At 42.5% G+C, this 18,236-nt stretch overlaps 2 protein-coding genes across 4 annotated transcripts; both read right to left on the reverse strand.

Annotated features, from left to right (window-relative positions):
- Nucleotides 1–542: 542 nt before the first annotated feature.
- Nucleotides 543–14,473, reverse strand: LOC147187891 (rho GTPase-activating protein 18-like). 3 transcript variants are annotated; one of them, XM_086100829.1, is made up of 18 exons: nucleotides 14,384–14,473; nucleotides 8,499–8,676; nucleotides 7,528–7,651; nucleotides 7,024–7,106; nucleotides 6,611–6,760; nucleotides 6,194–6,257; nucleotides 5,814–5,932; nucleotides 5,514–5,585; nucleotides 5,335–5,428; nucleotides 4,788–4,879; nucleotides 4,622–4,699; nucleotides 4,370–4,529; nucleotides 3,395–3,477; nucleotides 2,618–2,824; nucleotides 2,391–2,525; nucleotides 1,528–1,652; nucleotides 1,377–1,432; nucleotides 543–1,209 (listed from the first exon to the last, which is right to left on the reverse strand). In XM_086100829.1, the coding sequence occupies exons 1-18, from the start codon at nucleotides 14,416–14,418 to the stop codon at nucleotides 1,121–1,123; spliced, it is 1,944 nt and encodes a 647-aa protein (XP_085956955.1). In that variant the 5' UTR covers nucleotides 14,419–14,473; the 3' UTR covers nucleotides 543–1,120. The 3 variants fall into 3 exon arrangements, with proteins under 3 accessions (XP_085956955.1, XP_085956953.1, XP_085956954.1); XM_086100827.1 differs by lacking the exon at nucleotides 14,384–14,473 and adding an exon at nucleotides 13,069–13,652; XM_086100828.1 differs by lacking the exon at nucleotides 14,384–14,473 and adding an exon at nucleotides 9,185–13,042.
- An 804-nt stretch (nucleotides 14,474–15,277) lies between these two features.
- Nucleotides 15,278–18,156, reverse strand: LOC147187892 (inactive peptidyl-prolyl cis-trans isomerase FKBP6-like). The gene is made up of 8 exons (XM_086100825.1): nucleotides 18,094–18,156; nucleotides 17,503–17,620; nucleotides 17,325–17,414; nucleotides 17,053–17,255; nucleotides 16,538–16,657; nucleotides 16,093–16,290; nucleotides 15,415–15,524; nucleotides 15,278–15,341 (listed from the first exon to the last, which is right to left on the reverse strand). Exons 1-8 carry the CDS (start codon nucleotides 18,154–18,156, stop codon nucleotides 15,278–15,280), a joined length of 966 nt encoding a protein of 321 aa, XP_085956951.1.
- Nucleotides 18,157–18,236: the final 80 nt, after the last annotated feature.

Genomic DNA, 18,236 nt, shown 5'->3' on the forward strand with positions numbered 1-18,236 from the left:
CACGTGTACTCTTTGGCATTTTATCACCTACACGTAGATTGTTGAGTAGCCAGCAGAGGGCAACAAAATAATAAAAATGAGTTAGACCAAAACAGGAAGTGCCGTAAGAGGATTTGACACCATCGATTAAGACATGTCAAATACTTTCACGAACTGTTGAACATCTGTAGTCAGTTTAAAAAAAATACTTTAAAAATATTTTTAAATATCTCTAGGACAAAACGCGTACCGTGAATAATGGCAAATAATTTGAGTCAAGAACAAAAACTGGATTCTGAAGCAGAATAAATAAGAGTGTTATGGAAACTAAAAAGAGGGTCTGGTAAACATAAGGAAGGGAGAAAAGCAGGTCAGAGGGGGGAGCAAAGCGGGTAGGCAGGCAGAAAAGCAGGCTTAGGCCACAAAGGGATGAAATGAAAGGAAGTATGGGAAGATACATTTACAACAGGTCTGAGAAGACGAGGGTAAAGAGGAGATCAGGAAGGCAAAGCCAACCCCCCCCCCAAAAAAAACGTAATTACTAATTCACAAACTTAACACAATAGTACTTAACTTTTAAGTTTATTAACATGCTGTCGTAGTGGTCATTCGAAAAGCAGTTAAAAAAAAAAGATTTTTTTTCTGATAAATCACAGTAAACCAAGTAATACAAGGCTCACAAACATCACAGCTTTGGGAAGGCGCAGGCTGTGAAAACTGTACACAATCAAAAGTGGCACACAAAAACTGCACTGCGGTGCGGCCACTTTGTATGCAGTCTGAAGAAGGCAGCCGAACAAGCAATAAGAACACAGGATGGGGGATTACTTATTTGTGGCGTAATTTTTTTTTGGGGGGGGGGGGGGGGGGGGGGTTCAAACTCACTGCTTATGAGATTATGCAGGTCATTGCTCAAAACCATCCACAACCTTTTGAGTACCATCCAGGCAGTGAAGAGGACAACTAGTGGTTACAATCTGCTTTAAATATGAACATTTCACGGGATATAAACCAAGTGTCATTTTTTAAATCAAATACATGCACCCAGTCCGAACACTTCAAGTGGTTTAAAAGGCTTTGGGGGTGGGACTGTGCGGGTAGCAGACAACTGGTTGAAGAACTATGATGGAGTGGAGCCTTTTCACTGTGCCGCTTTGATGACCCACTCGGCTGCGGGGTTGAGCAGGAAGAGGTCCTTCATGAAGGTTTCCCAATCCAGACACCTCTCCTCTGGGAAGGGGCAATAAAGGCAAACAATTTAATTGGAGGGAAGGAATAGAATAGAAAATATAGATTGATGAAAAAAAATGGAAGAATGGATGTGTGTATTGTCTATTAAAGTGGATACTTGAGCTTCCCTCGCATTTAAACGCGAGTACAACAGTAGTTGGACTTACTGATGTTTCCACCAATCTCATAGAGACGCAAGTCCTCTCGCTTCACTTCCACAGCGCTATGCATGCACAAAGAAAGTAAGTCGCAGTGAGTAACGTAGTTGTCGGCGGTTTGGGCACCCAAGTGAGATGGAATGTGAAGCGGAGTCAGGACCTGTCCTGGCTGAGAAAGCGCGTGAGCACGTCGGCCGCCTGCAGGTCTTCGGTGAGCTGCAGGACCATGGACACTTTGCTGAACTGCGGTGCCTGCACGCGGATGAATCCCTGCGCGCTCTCGGGCTTGGCAAACAAAAAGAAATGGTGAAGGCCTTATCCTGTTGACACTAAAAAACGCTTCTATAGGCGATACAAGTTGATAAATAAATAAATAAATATATATATATATATTTTTTTCAAAAACGTAGTAAAAAAAAAAATTTAAAAAGGTAGTATGCCATAAAATTGAATGTTAATAAAATAATACAATACACCAACACATTAAATTCAATGATTAAAATACATTTAATACCAAATGAAATTGAATAATAAAATGAAAAAATATGGAGAATCTCTTGTTCAACTTCACGGTTACATGACGGGAACACAAAGAATTTCGTCTCAAACTTTTTTTTTTTTTAAATGATCACTAGTACATTCCGATTCATTTCCACTAGATGACACTTTTCTCCACTACTCTACATTTAGGTTACCTGGACTTAAAGGTTTATTTTGCTCTTATAACTCAAAGCTCATCAAAGCTCAATTTTGAGGGAATGCATTCATTTCAATCGATCAAAAACAATTCGCCAATTATTGAGATTGTGCCCTTCAAAACAATTGTTCGTATAGACAGTATTTCGATTTGTAAATGTTTTTCCTTTGACATACTGTATATACAATATTACAATTCTCTATTTTAAACACAACTATATTTTTGAACTGATTCTAGTAATATTTTTTTCTTTCAATATATTTAATCAGAACTTTTCCGACGATGACATTATTATAACTGGCGGGCCATTTTATGCAGTAAGTTACCTCAGGGGCGGACTTCTCCGGCGGTTTGTCTGTGGTGATTTTCTTCAGCAGCTTTCGCATGGCTCGCTCTTTGTTCTGCTTGCGCTGGCTCTCCATGTTTTGCTGTCGGACCTGCGTCAGGATGAACTTGGGGATCTAATACCCCCCCGCCCCCCCACACACACACAAAATACAAATTGACGTACAGGAAAAGTGGTCAACACACTAAAGGTCATTTGGAGTCTTACAGTCCACAGGAGGTTCTGGTATCTAATGAGCAGCCGTACAATGTTGGCGGTGCCGGTCGCCATGGAGAACTCCTGCTGCTCCGTGACCTTTGAGCGACAGCCTTTGAACATGAAGATATTGGGCGCCATGACGACCGAGACATTGTTCAGGGTCATTTTGTTCTTGGCTTGGTGCTCGATCACACGTTGGAAGAACTCCACGAGCGCCTGATGAGGGACAATTAAAAAAAAAACAACAACCCGATATGATATTTGTGGAACTTGGATGCAGAGAAAGTCTCAAAAAGTCTCCAATCGTGCAAAAAATATATATAAATAAAAATAAAAAGACAACCCGATATGGTATTTGTGGAACCTGGATTCAGAGAAAGTCTCAAAAAGTCTCCAACCGCGCGCAAAAAAAAAAAAAAGACAACCCGATATGGTATTTGTGGAACTTGGATACAGAGAAAGTCTCAAAAAGTCTCCAATCGTGCAAATAAACACATAATAAAATAAATAAATAAATAAAATAAAATCATCATAATTTAAAAAAAAAAAAAAAAACTAATTTGTTGCTTATCGCCGTTTTGGGGAAAAACTGTAACTAAAGCCACAAAATGGGCAACAACGTGTGTCATGAAACGCTCGCTTCGTTTCATGACAGTTCTGCTGCGGTCGGTATGGTAACAGCCACAACCCCCCCCCAAAAAAAAACTGTGTGATTTGAATTACCACCAGTGTGTTTGTCCTCCCATTTTCCATTGTGAAAACCTTCTTTCCTTCAATGGTTTTTACCTTCAAACTATCCCGATTGGCTTCGGGAAGCATGAGGACCAGCAGGTTCAACGCTTGCAGCTGCTGCTTCTTGGTGGGCAGCTCTGAAATAAACAACACATGTTAGGGAGGAGGATGTGCACTGTGTAAAGCTCATACAGAGGGAAACCATACAGTACGAGATATGGACGATTTCATCGAGCGATTCAAGAAGGTCCGCTTTGACCATTTTTATGTCCCAGCCCCCCCCCCCCCCCCCCACACCTGACCTCCTTGGAGGAAGCTCATGAAAAGGAACAAATACGTCCATGTCCCAATACTTCCGTCCACCTCAAGTTCCTGAATACCGTATTGGCCCGAATATAAAATGGCCCCGATTATAAGATGACCCCCTCTTTTTCAAGACTCAAATTTGAAAAAAGACTTTTTGAACACCAAATTATTTTTTATACAGAAAATAATTACAGTACATCTGAAACAAATAATTATAACAAATTATTTGAGAGAAAACGCATGTTATTTTGCCTCATTCAAATCCTAAAATCTGAACATTTAAATACGTAAACTAAAATGCAATCACATTCGTAAATGAATGGCTTCTGGTTTTTAAAATGTAAATTACATCATAACTTCTCCTCAGCTGCCGGTTAACCTGGCCGATCTTCGACCCACTTTTCTCCAGATTGTCGCAACGTTTCTCCATTTTCTGTTATCTCTTCTAGTATTTTCTTCTTTTTTCTTTCTTACCGTTATTTTTTATTTTTCTTCTTCGTGCTACCGCTATTTTTATTTTTATTCTTCGTGACAGGGGTTCGCTTTGGCCTGGGGAGTCAAGTTCAGCATTCGCTTCAATGATATCTGGCGCCATCTAGCGTCGTAAATGGGTATAACGTCTAGACCCCGAATATAAGACGACCCCCACTTTTTCAGTCTTATTTCAATGCAAAAAACACTGTCTTATATTCGGGCCAATACGGTAGTTTGGTATGCGCGTACTGTTGACGGCGATGAAGGCGTTGAGGTACTCGACGGTCAGCAGAGGGTGCGGCAGCTCCCTGATGAACAACTTGAGGAGGCTGGCGGCGTCGTGCTGCTTCAGCTGGTGCCACGGGAACGTGCCGTCGTAGAAGCAAGACTCCAGCTCCTGGTACAGAGACTGAGTCGCAGGACAACCGGCGGGTGAGTTACGCTTGGCCAAACCGGCGTGTTGATGGTCGCTTGTAAAAAATGTCAACTACAATTGTCTACCTTGACTCTTGTGGCGGCGCCGGGGATTCGAAGCAGGCCCTCTGTGTCTAATCCGTCCTCTTCGATATGACTGATAAGCTACAGAGGACAGAACACGTTCCAACATGTGCGCATCGGATAGATGCCATCCGCGTGAAGGGTGAATTAAGGAGGCGGGCGTGCTCACCCTCTGAAGGATGAAAGGCACTTTGGTACCGGCTATCCTGCGCTGGTCCTGATCCAATAAAGTGACGAGAGGAACTCCAAACAAACCGCTTTCTACATTAAAAAAAACAATCAGAGACCAAAGAAATAGAGCCACATACTATTCAGCTCAATGTTGCTGCTTTTGTGGATATACCGTACAGTATTTGTGCAATTTTTGAGCAGATTCTACGTTTGTTTTTAAACTAAAAACAATCCACCATTGTGGCAAGGTGGCCCCAAAAACTGGACATGATTTCTTAGTCTTGTAACATAGGCGCAATGAGGTTCTTTTTTTTTACTTTCTTCTGCTCGTGGGAATTTTTCTTTTTTTTTTTAATGAGGAGGATGGTGAGAATTTCATTCACCACAGTTGAATTTTGAATTGCATAATAATCCAGTTAGTTGGATGTGTCCTATCATTTACCAAGATGGCAGCTATCCATCCATGGCCATTAAAACATCAAAGGTAGCTACAATTGCAAGACTTCGTTGGACTCGGCGTAAAATCTAATTTTGTGCGGGTGTACCTTTCGTCTTCACTTTGACAGCCTTGTGCGCTTTCAGATCGATGCCGCCCGTGTCGAAAAGAGCCGTTATCTCCACCAGTGCGAACCTTCGTACCTGGTAGGACGCAATAAGACGACATGATGATATTCGCATGGTTTCAATCGTGAGTGTGCTTCATCGTTTGGGGGGTGGTACCTACCTTTTTCATATCCGGCGGAGACAGATGCCCAACTCTGGTCTGACCGGTTTTATCTTTGAGAAGCCTGAAGTTCTAGAGAGGACAATATATTTTTATTTAGGATCGAAAAATAATTTCACCGAAAGTGAATCATTGTTTTAAAATACAGGGTCCCCTCACTTATCGCGGTAAATCTCCATTAAAAGGCCCGAGGAGTTGTAGTATGAGGTTGTTTCGTAAACGCAGCGTTTCAGGTTGAGACCGTGTATCATCAGTGGCAGCTCAACGATAAAGCGGCATCGAAAAGAGCACTTGTCTCACCGGTAACTTATCATCCGGCGAGTTGGGGCTCATTTTGACCACGAGGCGAGGTTGGTTGTCCCTGTAAGAGAGCGCCTGCTCCGAGAACGCCACGTCCACGTTCATGACCGTCTCCGGTTCTGTCAGGCGGAAGGAGGACATTTTCGGGAACATTACCAGACAAGTCGTGTGGTAAATACAAGTGTCTGAGTATGTCAAGAGGCACAATTACATCTGTAATGTTTTACTAACAACTTTTGAGTTGCTTGGGAACATTTCAGAATTTTCCCCTCGGTTAAAAGCAATCACATTAAGGCGGCTGTGTGCTACGTTTATGTATGCGTGGAACACTTTTGTTGTGGAGCTGAGTAATGACCGTAATGCATTAGTTTGCGTGTTACCGGTTGAGCTGGCGTCACTTGGCGGGCTCTCACTTCCCTTTTGGACCTCACGTGGCTCTTTGTCCTGCGGTGGGACAAAATGCGGAATCCTGCTCAAGATTGGTGCCCGCTTGTTTACGTTTATAGATTAACCTCTCTGTTAAAACAATCTATTGTAAATATTTGACTGGAAGCGCTTTAGAGTAAATCACAAATGGTAAACTTTGTCATCATGTCACGGGTTAGCTGGAGCCTATCCGAGATGCTGAGAGGCAGGGGACACTTCGGATCATGAAAATCTATCTACTTACTCAACACATCTTAACATGGGTGTGCCACAAGGATCATTTCCTTGCCCCCGCCCCCATTTTGTTCTTTACATGTATATTAACACTAATGATGACAATGCAATGAGTGTGTTTGCAAGTGTGTCCCGACCTTTTCGGGCAGTCGAAATATATCCCGGACGTCGGGCAGGTGTTGCCGGTTGCGCCGTCGCAGTGTCTGGTGTAGCGAGGTCAACCGCCGCTCCACCGCTGCCGCTTGTGCTCGGGTCAGTGTGGAAAGAAACGCGGCACTGTCCTCTTCCTGTCAAGCGCCACAAATTAAGAGCTCAGTAAATTACTGTTCCGTGATGTACAGGTGAATTGTACAGAAATGACAGACAAAATGATTTGAATGTAAAAATTAGGTTTAAAACATAATTTAATGAATTGGTATGATATGAGTTTCACATTTTGAAATTGAGCAGCTATTTTGTGTGTGTGTGTGTAGATGTGCATATGGTGCATGCTGAAACAGAAAGAGAATAATAAACTGGTCGAATGAGGGCGAGATGATTTGATTGACACCTGCTCCTGGTCGGCTGCCAGTGAACCATCAAACAATCGCGCTAGCCCCGCCTCTGTGAGCCACGCTTCCTCCTGCTCGCCTTCTGGAAAACACGGGCCATTAAAAATATGACAAACTGAACTTTTTTTACACGATTAGACATCTTTCCATGACAGCAGCTTAGTCACACATAAGTATTTGACATATGACATTTCGGGGTTCTGAATGTCAGAATGTTAAAAAAAAAATTGTTTGAGTGATAGAACCAACCAAAGTACGTATTAAAATGACCCCACTTTCAATAGTAAGGAACTCCATCGCTAAGCTCTCTGTGCTAATTTTTGAAATTTCAAATGGACCAGCTCTGAAAAACGACCAGAGGAACAACATACAGATACAGTAAGAGGAAGTTCGGACTAATCTGGAAGAATGTGTTTGCTCCTGGGAGCAATAACCCTCATAAAAGTGCCAAAATAAAACATGGATGTCCACAAACAAAAGCAGTAGCTGAGCACGCGTCCCACCGTCAGGGTGTTTTTGCTGCTCCTCTTCCTCATTTCCACCCTCGCCGCCCCCCTTCTCCACGGAGCGACTGATGTTCTCCACCTCCTTCCAGTAGTCATCCATCTCCAGCTCGTCCAAGGAGTCCTGCGAAAAGGTTTCACAAAGGGTTCCAAGGAGAAAATCCATCCATGCTATAAATTATAAAATTGTATTAAAAAAATATATATATACCTGTATATATATATATGAATTTTTTTTATTTAAAAAAATTATAAATTTCAACGCGTAGTAAAATATGTCCTCCGCAAGCTTTTATCGATCAAACTTAAAAATCTAAAATGAAAATATCTCAAAAACCTGAAGTGCGAGAAAAAAGGTATTTTCCGCACTATTAAGGCGCGCCCAAAAGCATTCAATTTTCTCAAAAGCCGACAATGCGCCTTAAAAATGGATCAATATTCTGATTTCTTGGACGTAGTGTTTTAACTGTTCTGTAAAGCGCTTTGTTACAGCTGCAGCAGTTGTGAAAGCTCTATATAAATAAAGCTGTATTGTATTGTTTTCCCTTTATCATAGCTCCATCTAGTGTTTGCATAATGCAACCGCAGCCTCTATTGTATCTCCTATTCTATGCACCTTATCATGCGGTGCGCCCTATATATGAAAACAATTTTAAAATAGGCCATTCATTGAAGGTGCGCCTTATATTCCGGAGTGCCTTCGTGTAGCCATAGTGTGGAAAATACGGTAAATTGGCTTTAAAAATGTTTCGTGACAGTACCATAATTTTTTTTCTGCTGGCGTTTTAAAATAATTATGTCGAATCAATTTCAACCTATTATTTTCACTCCACAGAAACATATACAGTATTGTTCCATCACTACACATCGATGGAATAGTTGAACTAACCACTGCTGATTTCTCACATCGCTGGGCTAGATCAGTGCTACTAAAAGAGGAACAGATTATGGTTCGGTACAAGAGCGTATACCTGGGAGTTGCAGCGTTGACATGGCGGCCGCGGTCGCAACCTAGTATGAGGACTGCGTCTGGGGCTGGAGTCAGGGTTGGAGCACACGGAAGGCCTGGGCCGCTGGCTCTCCGCACTTGGGTTGTCCTCGGGAAGAGCGCCGTGATTCTGCTGGACGCTGTAGTGGCCCGTCCTTCGGCTGCGGGACACAAACACACCAAGTTGTGGGGAGGGTGGGGGGGGGGGGGCCGTACTTGAGCATAGCTACACCATTCATCCTGATTAAGGAGGTCAAACTGTCACTTGTGATCTCTGGACCGATAGTCACTTTTAAAGAATTGGCTTAAACTTTGCGCCCTGGTTTAGCAGCACAGTGATGACATAGATAGACCTCACGCCTCATAAAAGATTGTAGCCTTTCACGGTCACAACAGAAAGAGAGATAACCTCAATATGCTTTTCGGTTTCGTAACAAGTGACAAACCAGGACTGCATGCTTGACACAACATATTCCCAACACGCATTCCTCAGTTATGATTTGGTAGCATGGTATGTTGTGATACCACAAAATAAGGTCAGAAGCTTCAGAATGTGAAAAACGTTTGAAAAGGGACAAATGGGCCAGGTCGTTTGTCAATAAGTAAAATACAAAAAAAACGTTTTTTGTAGAATTTGTGACAGTTAAAAATGAAGCGATGTGTACCTACAGTTGAACCCAAAGCAACGATCTGGCCCCTCCTGTCATCATGTAAGTCTTCACCTTGGCCTCGAAGCTTCTTCGGCCTTCCACTGGATTTGTCCTCAAGCCGCTGTTCTACTTCTACTGATCTCCTATCAGCTTCTCCTCCCACTGCCGATTTGACTTCCTACCTTACATGACAACGCGCATTCCGACCCCCTTTTTAACCGTTTCATGTAACGCAGGCCTAGCCAGGAATGACAAAAATGTCTTCGTGTTGAGATTTGTGGACCAGAGTGGCGGTTCCACCTGACGATCAGAACATGAGCAAACAGTGGGAGTTAATCATTGAACTTCATCAAAAGCCCACACAAAAAATACACAGATAAATGTTTGACATGGCCATAAATCGTACATAAGCACACGTAAAAAAAAGAAAGCACGTAAACACACGTGCGAGTTTGTCCACAGGGAAGTGATTCAGATCCTCCACCCAAACAATAAATTGACCAGAGCGGATACTCGTTACTGATTCACGGCACCACCAGGCCACACATAGTGTCGTCATTGAACAACAAAAAACAACTAACATCCCGTATTAATAAAAGGAACAACCAACGAGTCACACCAATTCAATCAATGACGGCCTAATAATTAATTTTTGTTAGCGAACTAATGTGGCGATTGAAAGTGCCTTCTTGTACCAGGTGACCATGTATGCATCGAAACCGCGGACATCGGGACCATCGTAAGACTTAGGACACCGTTTTCTGTCCTCTTTTTTTTGTATTTCTCTCCTTAATGGTTTTTTTTTGTTGTCCATTAACTCATTCACTCCCAAAGACGTTTTTAAACGTCTTTTCAGACTTGGTCTAGATTGGCTGGTACTGAATGAGTTAAACAGAAAACGATTGTTTTATGGTCCATTCAAGCAACGCGACACACTTGTTGTCAATGACGTGATGTTAAAGACAATAGGGCCTCTTCTCACATAGGGAACATTTGCACCCTTGTTCTTTACATGACGCAATGTGCTATTTTGAAATCTGGAAATGCGCTCATTTGCCCTCCTTTCATTACCCGAGCGCTCCAAAAAAACAGGTGCCCGAAGGGTTACTTGAGTGCACGTCAAAGACCCGAGTGTGTGTTTGCAGACTTCCGCTGAGGTGACGGCGTTTGGAAACGATGAGGAGGGGCATTCGCAAACCGACGGGTCAGAATATGAGGGACACCAGCACTGGCTAATGCGATTCAATACAAAAAAAATCTGGTTGGAACGAATTGTATGTGTGTGTGTGTTGTTGTTCCCGTTCAGACGAACAGGTGCCAGCTGTCCTCTCTTGGAAGACAGACTGCCTGTCTTTCTTTCCGTAACACACACACACACACACACACACACACACACACACACACACACACACACACACACACACACACACACACACACACACACACACACACAGACTGGCACGTCTGCTCATTATGACATCATTACACTACATCCAAGCTAACGCGACGGTATCAATTTTTTCCCCGTTGAACCTATATCTAACTATTTACTTAAAAACTCACCTTTTCACATCTTTTTTGTGCTTGTTATAAACCTCCCAAAGAAGCTACAAGATGGCGACAAAGTCGTGCCTCAATAGGAAAGGAGCGGATGTTTTAGCCTGGGTTGTTATGGAGAGTAAATGTGCATGTATAGTACAGACAGATTTATTATTCTTTTTTTCTAGGATCAAATTATCTGTCGGCCACTTATTTTCAAGGATAATGTAAAAAATGTTAAGTGTTTAAAAGTTGAACTTCAACTTCCTGGCATGTTCTTGGACATCTGCAAAAATGTTCTGCCAATCTTGCCATTTCCAGAGGAAACAATGACCACAAAAATAGGATACACACACACACACACACGAGCGCGCCGCGCACGTACTGTGGGAGGCAAGACAAAGGCAGGCTGTAATGTGATGCTTTTTTTCTTTTTTGCTGGTTAGAGGGACAAGTCATCTGGAACACATGCACCAACATACAAAACTGGAGCTAGCTTTGTTAATTTCTTTCATTTTCCACGGCAGTCATTTTGACATCATAGATAACAACATGGCACGTATACACGTGGTTAGCAATGACATGAATTAGGATTCCATTCCATTTCGGATGAAGAGAGGTCAACTTGGATTCTAATGTCGTAAAAATCGTCATTGTGGCGCAGCTAAAACAATGAAATGAATGGCGATCGAAAACTTCCACATAGTGTTAACACACACTAAAAAGCAGGTGTGGCCATTTGGACTTTCGCTCAAGAGTTTACAGTACGGTTACACACACAAGTGTACAAATGCCTGCGCGTGCGCACACATGCACATACACACACAAAGCCAGCTCCATGCCCGCTACGCGTAAACAAGTCATTTATAAATAAGAGTCTCTGGATGGTCGTTATAAACATTGCTCGGAAAAAAAAAAAAAAAAAGAATACTTGGAGTTACATTGCGCCGTTGAAGTGTTCCCTTTACTTTTTGGAGCAGTACACAATCTTAGTTCCTGTGACAAATTGGCAAATTTGGATCACGCTGAAAGACTTTACTGTGTGTTCCCCTTTATCGCACGCATCATCATGTGACACAAACAATGAGCAAGTGACAACAACAAAGAAAGAAGCAGAACACATGGGTGCATTCATGAATGAACGCATGCGCGGAGGTCACAAGACCCGACCAGTTTATGGGTGCCTATGTTTTTTGTTTTTGTTTTTAAGCCACTGTTTGTGTTGCTGCTCCACGCGTTGAAGTAGTGGCTGTTTGCAGGTTAATAATAACTAAAAAATTGATAGCATTTTAGGTTTTCAGATGGCTGACTTTGATCAAGCCAAATTATGCGGTGTGGTTAAACATTCTGGTGTTTAAACGCGCAATGTTTCATTCTTTTTTTTTTGCTTTGTGTGTCTGCTTTACTGAAAACTTTCAAATGGGAGCTACAAAAAAAAAAAAATTGAAGCAAGCATGCTGGGCCTCTTCTGGAAAATTTTAAGTGCGAACAAGCATTATGGAATATTTTTTAAAGTACTTTTTGGTGTCTTTTAATAGGTTTACCTTAACTGCTGCTCACTGAACTGAGGTCTCATGTGATTTACATGGCCTATTTTACCTCCAAATTGTTTTCTCAATGACTATACGTCACGTATCTGCGGACTGGTTGTTACTCATTTAACAGCTTTACAGATGACCTGCTTGATATAATTGGGACGTGCTCATAATACGCCCCGCCCACTTTATTAGGTACATCTGCACAAACTAATGTGATCAACCAACCAATCACATTCACACGCGTGAACAGTTTGGAGGTTTCTATGAGTTTTAACATGAGTGTTTCGAAATGTGGGAGGAATCTGTAAGAGAGAACACGCAAACTTCACACAGAAGAACCTGAGCCGGGATTCGAGCACAGAACTGACTGTGATGTGGTCCATGTTTAGCGATCGAGTGCTTTTAAGAGCCCCTAGTGAGGATAAGTGGCTTGGATAAAGGTTGGATGGATGTTCTGCACTCAACACTCCAGGGGGTGAATATGTGCATTCCACACAGCCTTCCTGACCCTGAAGAAGATTCCATTCGCATGACTCAAAACGTTCGGTTTTTCTATGACATCGTGGCTCGACAATCTTTGTCCTTGCAACTAACTTGAAGCGGCAAGTGTGTATTACAAAAGTTGCTGATACGGAAGTTTCAAAGGAAATGCATTGCCCGAGGCAGTCGGCGGGGAGAGGACTTGCTGTCTTGCAACTTTTAACAAGTTGCTGCGGTCAACTGTTAAGACGAATGACTCACCAATGATGCTTGTTGCTGATGTTCCATAAGCAAGCAGTAAAACGGAGCTACAGCTAAAGGAGAAGAAAGTAAGCACGAATCCCACCTGGTGGCCTGAGGGTCGTTCTCTCGACTCGGAGGACACGCGATAGACAGTCCAGGTTGGGCCAAGAGTTCCGCGTTGCTGTGGTAACCCGTCAAGACCACTCCCTGGGTCTCCTGCTGCCGACTCATGTTCTCCCCCGCTGCTTCTCGGATCTATTTTACCAACAATATGACGTCCGCGCGACCCTCCATCGCGAGTGTACGCAGTCCAGCCGCGCTAAACGCTACCGACGCATCGTGTTGCTCAAACTTTTTCCCTTTAGCGTCTTGGTCTTCCACTCGAATACAAGTGTGTCATCGAGACATGGGCTGGACGTTGTTGAGTGAAAAGGGGGCTGGATCGCCAGCGGGATTGGTTGGAAGCTCAAAATACAAGTTTGAAGTCAGGGTGACCCCTGCCGGCCGCGGTTGGATACAAACCGAAAGACAGGCCGCGGTTGGATACAAACCGAAAGACACAGCGCTGCAGTTCTCGACATTCGAGTCTTGAAATAATACATGATGTCATGTTACGATACAATTCAGAGATAAGGAGAGAGTTCGATTTTTTAAATTTCCACTGCCTGGCAGCTAATGTTCTCCTCTCACTGTTTGTCCGGCATTTACATCGGCACCAAACGCATCTTGTCCAATGAACGGGCTGGAATGGATCACGTGGTTTGAAATGATGCATTTCGGTCCAGTGGGATTTCGAAACATTTCACTACAAAAGTAGGAAAAATTAAAACTACTTGTCAATGTAAAATATTTCATTCGCTAATTTTTCTCCTATTTTGTCGATTCGCTTCCCCATTATTTTCTTCACTTTTATTTGTGTGCTTATTGTTTACTTACATCCAAACAATAACTGAATAGGATGAAATATTAATTTATAATTACCTGGCAGGGAGTCAATTTCTTTTGTGACTTATATCTCCATTAAACACATTTTGACCAATACAATTAAAAAAACGTTAAGAATTTACAGAAAACGTATTTCTAAACCTCATTGATACAACTTAAAAAGAACTGACATTTTACTCATTTCCGATTAGAGTGTAAAGGGAAAAAAAGGTTTATGAGGTTACAAAGTGTATACACGAAAGATGCCTGTTGACGTTCACATCCATATTAGGTAAGGAGTGAAGCAATCGGCCCACTTTTAAAGGACACTCCTGCACAATTTGGACATGCATTCCTCCTAAACGGTGCCAAAACCAAGGAGGATGCATCAGCCATAGCAAAGAAAAAATGACCAGAACAATAGCAAAGCACAACGAGGATCCAAAATGGTTGAACACAAGTGCATCCGCATATAGAGAAAAAGTGCAACTTACCTGAGGTGAAGGTACAAAGCCAGTCTGGGCACCATGTTGTCCGCCTGCGCCCAACTGTGCTGGCTCTCTCACTGAAGACGACCTTCTCGGGATGATGTCAACACACACACACACACGCACACACACAAGTCGATTAGCCAGAGAGGTTAATCAGATTGTCCTGCTTCTTGCCCCTCCCCCCTTTTCTGATCCGATGTCCTCCCTTCTCTCGCTCTGCCCGTCTCCTTTCTTTCCCTTTCAATTTTCCACTCTTCGCTCTCTTCCATCTTTACGCAACCATTAAGAGCGCACTAAGTGCTGTGGAAGGCAACTGAATCATACCGAGAGCTGCCCGACACTAGTTTGATATTCTCGTGGAACCAAAAATAACAAGCGGTTTTGCAGTTCGACTATCAGGATGGATGAAATGTATTAAATATTGCACAACTTGGATGATGATGTATGACCTAATCCAGGGGAATCTCAAATTTAATAGGCCACTGATTTACATTCCAAAAATGAACATTCTGCACCGACTTGTGACGCCGGTGGTCCCCCTTTGCGTTGCTATTTTGGTTTCACAGCAGTTTGGTGGTTAGAACTCATCACCACAGCGGTTATGATTTCACAACAATGATTTATTTGTGTTTTGGCACCAACTTAGAGGGGGGGGGGGACACAAAAAAAAAACAATGCACTTCTGTGAGGGAACATTTGCGAGACATCTCAAGAGGCGCAATACAAAGTTTATAAGACCACCATTTCACTCTGGTTCTGCGGTGGCTCCTCACTCGCTCGGATTATCTGCAACGGACGTAAACATTTTCACTCAGCATGATGCGAAATACGGACAACAATTGGAATGTTATTAAAAAAAAAATTAAAGGGGGGTATCTTACCATCTCCTGCGGCCTCTTAAAAGCCTGGGAACATCTTGCCGTACACGTCTTTCTCTTTATCCAAGCTGTCTTTGTAGCACCTGCGACACGAGAGCAGCCAACGGAGGATGAGAATCGAAACATTCCGACTCGTTTTCCAAATCTGTTGCTTACATTGTGACGGTCTTCAGGAGGTTGGTGACGTCGCTGTCAAAAGGCTTCCTGTCCCGAGCCTTGACGAGGCAACCGTGAGCGTTCTCGTAGTCCCGCAGCTCCACGTACGCCTGACGTGGACGACGGTGCGCTCAAACAGACGAATCGAAAATCGAAAGTCGTTTGCTAAGCGACGTTTACATCGTCGACAAATAAGCATTAGCACTCGCATCCCACACCTATGGACAATTTAAGAGTCCTTCATTCAACCCAACATGCTTGTTTTTGGGATGTGGGAGGCTGGAGAACCCCAAAAAACAAACAAAAAAAAAAGTGTCTCCTCCGGAGATGGAGGAAAATCTGATATTCACTCTTTTAAAAGGCTCTGTTGGAATGTTAAACAAAATACTGTCGGGGAAAATATTGTAAAGCAGTAAAATGCTCTGTCTGGAACTCACTTTTTTATTATTGCATACTTCAAGGAACCAATAAAGAAGTTATTTTTTTATTGTATATATATTTTAAATGAAATCAGCCAGTTAATCCATCCTGGTGTGGGTCGAAATTTTTTGTTATCTTTCAAGAACAATTTTAGATACAGAAGATTCGCTTCGTCCACCGATGGCTGACTAAGGGCATATTTTTCTTCGCATTTGAACAAAAGTTTACCAATTTTAAAACATGGAAACAAAGTCTGACCTGTGCACAGCGGTAAAGTGCTTTGGTACTGCCGCAGTCGATCTCCAGAGCCTTCTTGGCGTATTTGAGAGCTTTCCGCGGCCTCTCCAGACGAAGCGCCACGAAGGACAAATTCAGATAAAGAGGCAGCAGCGCCGCATGGATCTCGGCCTGTTCGGCATCGCTGGGAATCTCCCTGTTGACCAACAACTCCAACGCCTGTGCAGAAAACAAATTGTAAACTCACGAAAAGATTATGTCGCGTAAAGTGATGTCATGTTTTAGTTTATCGTCATTCAAGTATAAAGTCAAGTTAACCACTGTAGGATACAACTACACTCACCTGTTTTTTTTTAAACAACCAGAGATGCCACAAGTTGGCGTCAAAGCCCCGTCTGATAGAATAGTACTTTTCTAGCAAAAAAATGAATAAAAATCAAAAAGTCCACTCAAATGTCACCTTCACCTGCTTGTAATGCTCTTTGGCTTTTTCGTAGCGACTCTGCTTGAAGCATCTGTTGCCTAAAGTACGAAGCGTGCTGACCACTTCAATCAGCTTGGAAAATGGACACTCATTCTGCTCCTCCTGAAGACCGAAAGATCTTTGTGTGAAGCAAACTGCATCCACAGTAATAAGAAACGTAAACAAGAAAAGCTTAAAAATAAAATATTCAATTATTTATTGAGTTACAAAAATCCATTCTGATTTCATTTGAATTTTTTTGCATTTGCTTATTGAAAGATAACAAGAATAACATTTTGTTTATATTTTCTTGTTTTAAACAATATATCAATTCTCTTTGACAAATATTCATCCTCTGTGAAGAACAACAATTACTGCTGGGGAGTGGTGACTAGGGGTGCGACTCATGAATACTTTTAGAATCGACTATCCTATTAATTATTTCATCAAACCCACTTACAAATATACAATATTCTCGTGGCCGTTTAGTGGGCAGGAAACACGCTGTTGCACCCTACCGCAGTCAGTTGGACAAATTCGTCCACTTGTCCTGTGTTGAGGACATCATGGATTTGGATCTCGAACAAAACGCGGGCAGCAGCGGGGATGAGCGGCGGGCAGCCCATGTCTCCGTAGGCGTAACGCGGCTGCAGGAGGAAGCGGGAGAACTCGCCTTGGCGCATGGTCAGCAGGCCCAGCTCCATTCCCATCAGAGTCACGTCTGTTCGAATCAAGGCCACACAGTTTAGAGTTGACAAGCCACAACATTCTCACTCATCATGACAGCTACCTCTACCCAGCTTCATGAGTCGGGGATGCTTGAGGTGAGTAGTGGTCTCAAACGGCTGGTCAGAATATTCCAGGAAGCCGGAGTAATGTACTGTGGAGAAACACAGGACAGATTATTGAGAAAAAAAATTACTGTTTACAGTTTGGACTCACTGAAAGATCAGTACTGTAATAATTACTCAAGACTGAAGCACTTTGGGGTACCGGGGGACCATATCCAGGGTAGATCACCTCTTTGAGGATTCCTCCATTACCCAGGATATCCTCCATCTGCTGCTGTAGGCGGTCAAATGGACTCTAAGAAGGCACAGAGACAGTTTAGTGTGTCACAATTAGTGACACAAAAAAAACGACACAAAAATCGATGAATCTATTTATTGCAACACTTCCTGTTTCTCCAATTTGAAGGATTTTTTTTCCTCTTAAAAATTTGACTCTACTTTAATATGTGAGAATATTGTAATTTTCGTTTTGTCTATTTTTTATATAGCTTTGAAATTAGTTTTCCCACGATGGAGCAGACGTTGTCGTCTACAATTCAGTTCAGGGTGATGGAAATTTTTTCACACAATGGCAGATTCGTTAAAATTCTAAAGTAAAACACGGAGAATTTATAGTATTCGCGGTATTAATGCATACACGTAAATAACTTTTCAAAGATAGAAATGGCGTAATAGAAACTGTTAGTTAAATTTCTACAGACTACTCAAAGGTTAGCTTCGTTAGCATATATATATATATATATATATAGCTAACAGACAACAACTCACCAGATTTGGCTCCTCATCTCTGACAAGGCGCTGGAAAAGCTTTCGTAGTCCGTTCATTGACATCTTTACTGCTGACGATAAAGTCGTTTCCCAAAATGAAGTTGTATTTCTTTTGGCCACTTTTTACACGCTTTCGATACCGC

The sequence above is a fragment of the Hippocampus guttulatus genome, chromosome 20 (genome assembly GCF_054856545.1).
Source record: "Hippocampus guttulatus isolate MCC_2025c chromosome 20, RoL_Hgut_1.0, whole genome shotgun sequence".
Classification (NCBI taxonomy): Eukaryota; Metazoa; Chordata; class Actinopteri; order Syngnathiformes; family Syngnathidae; genus Hippocampus; species Hippocampus guttulatus.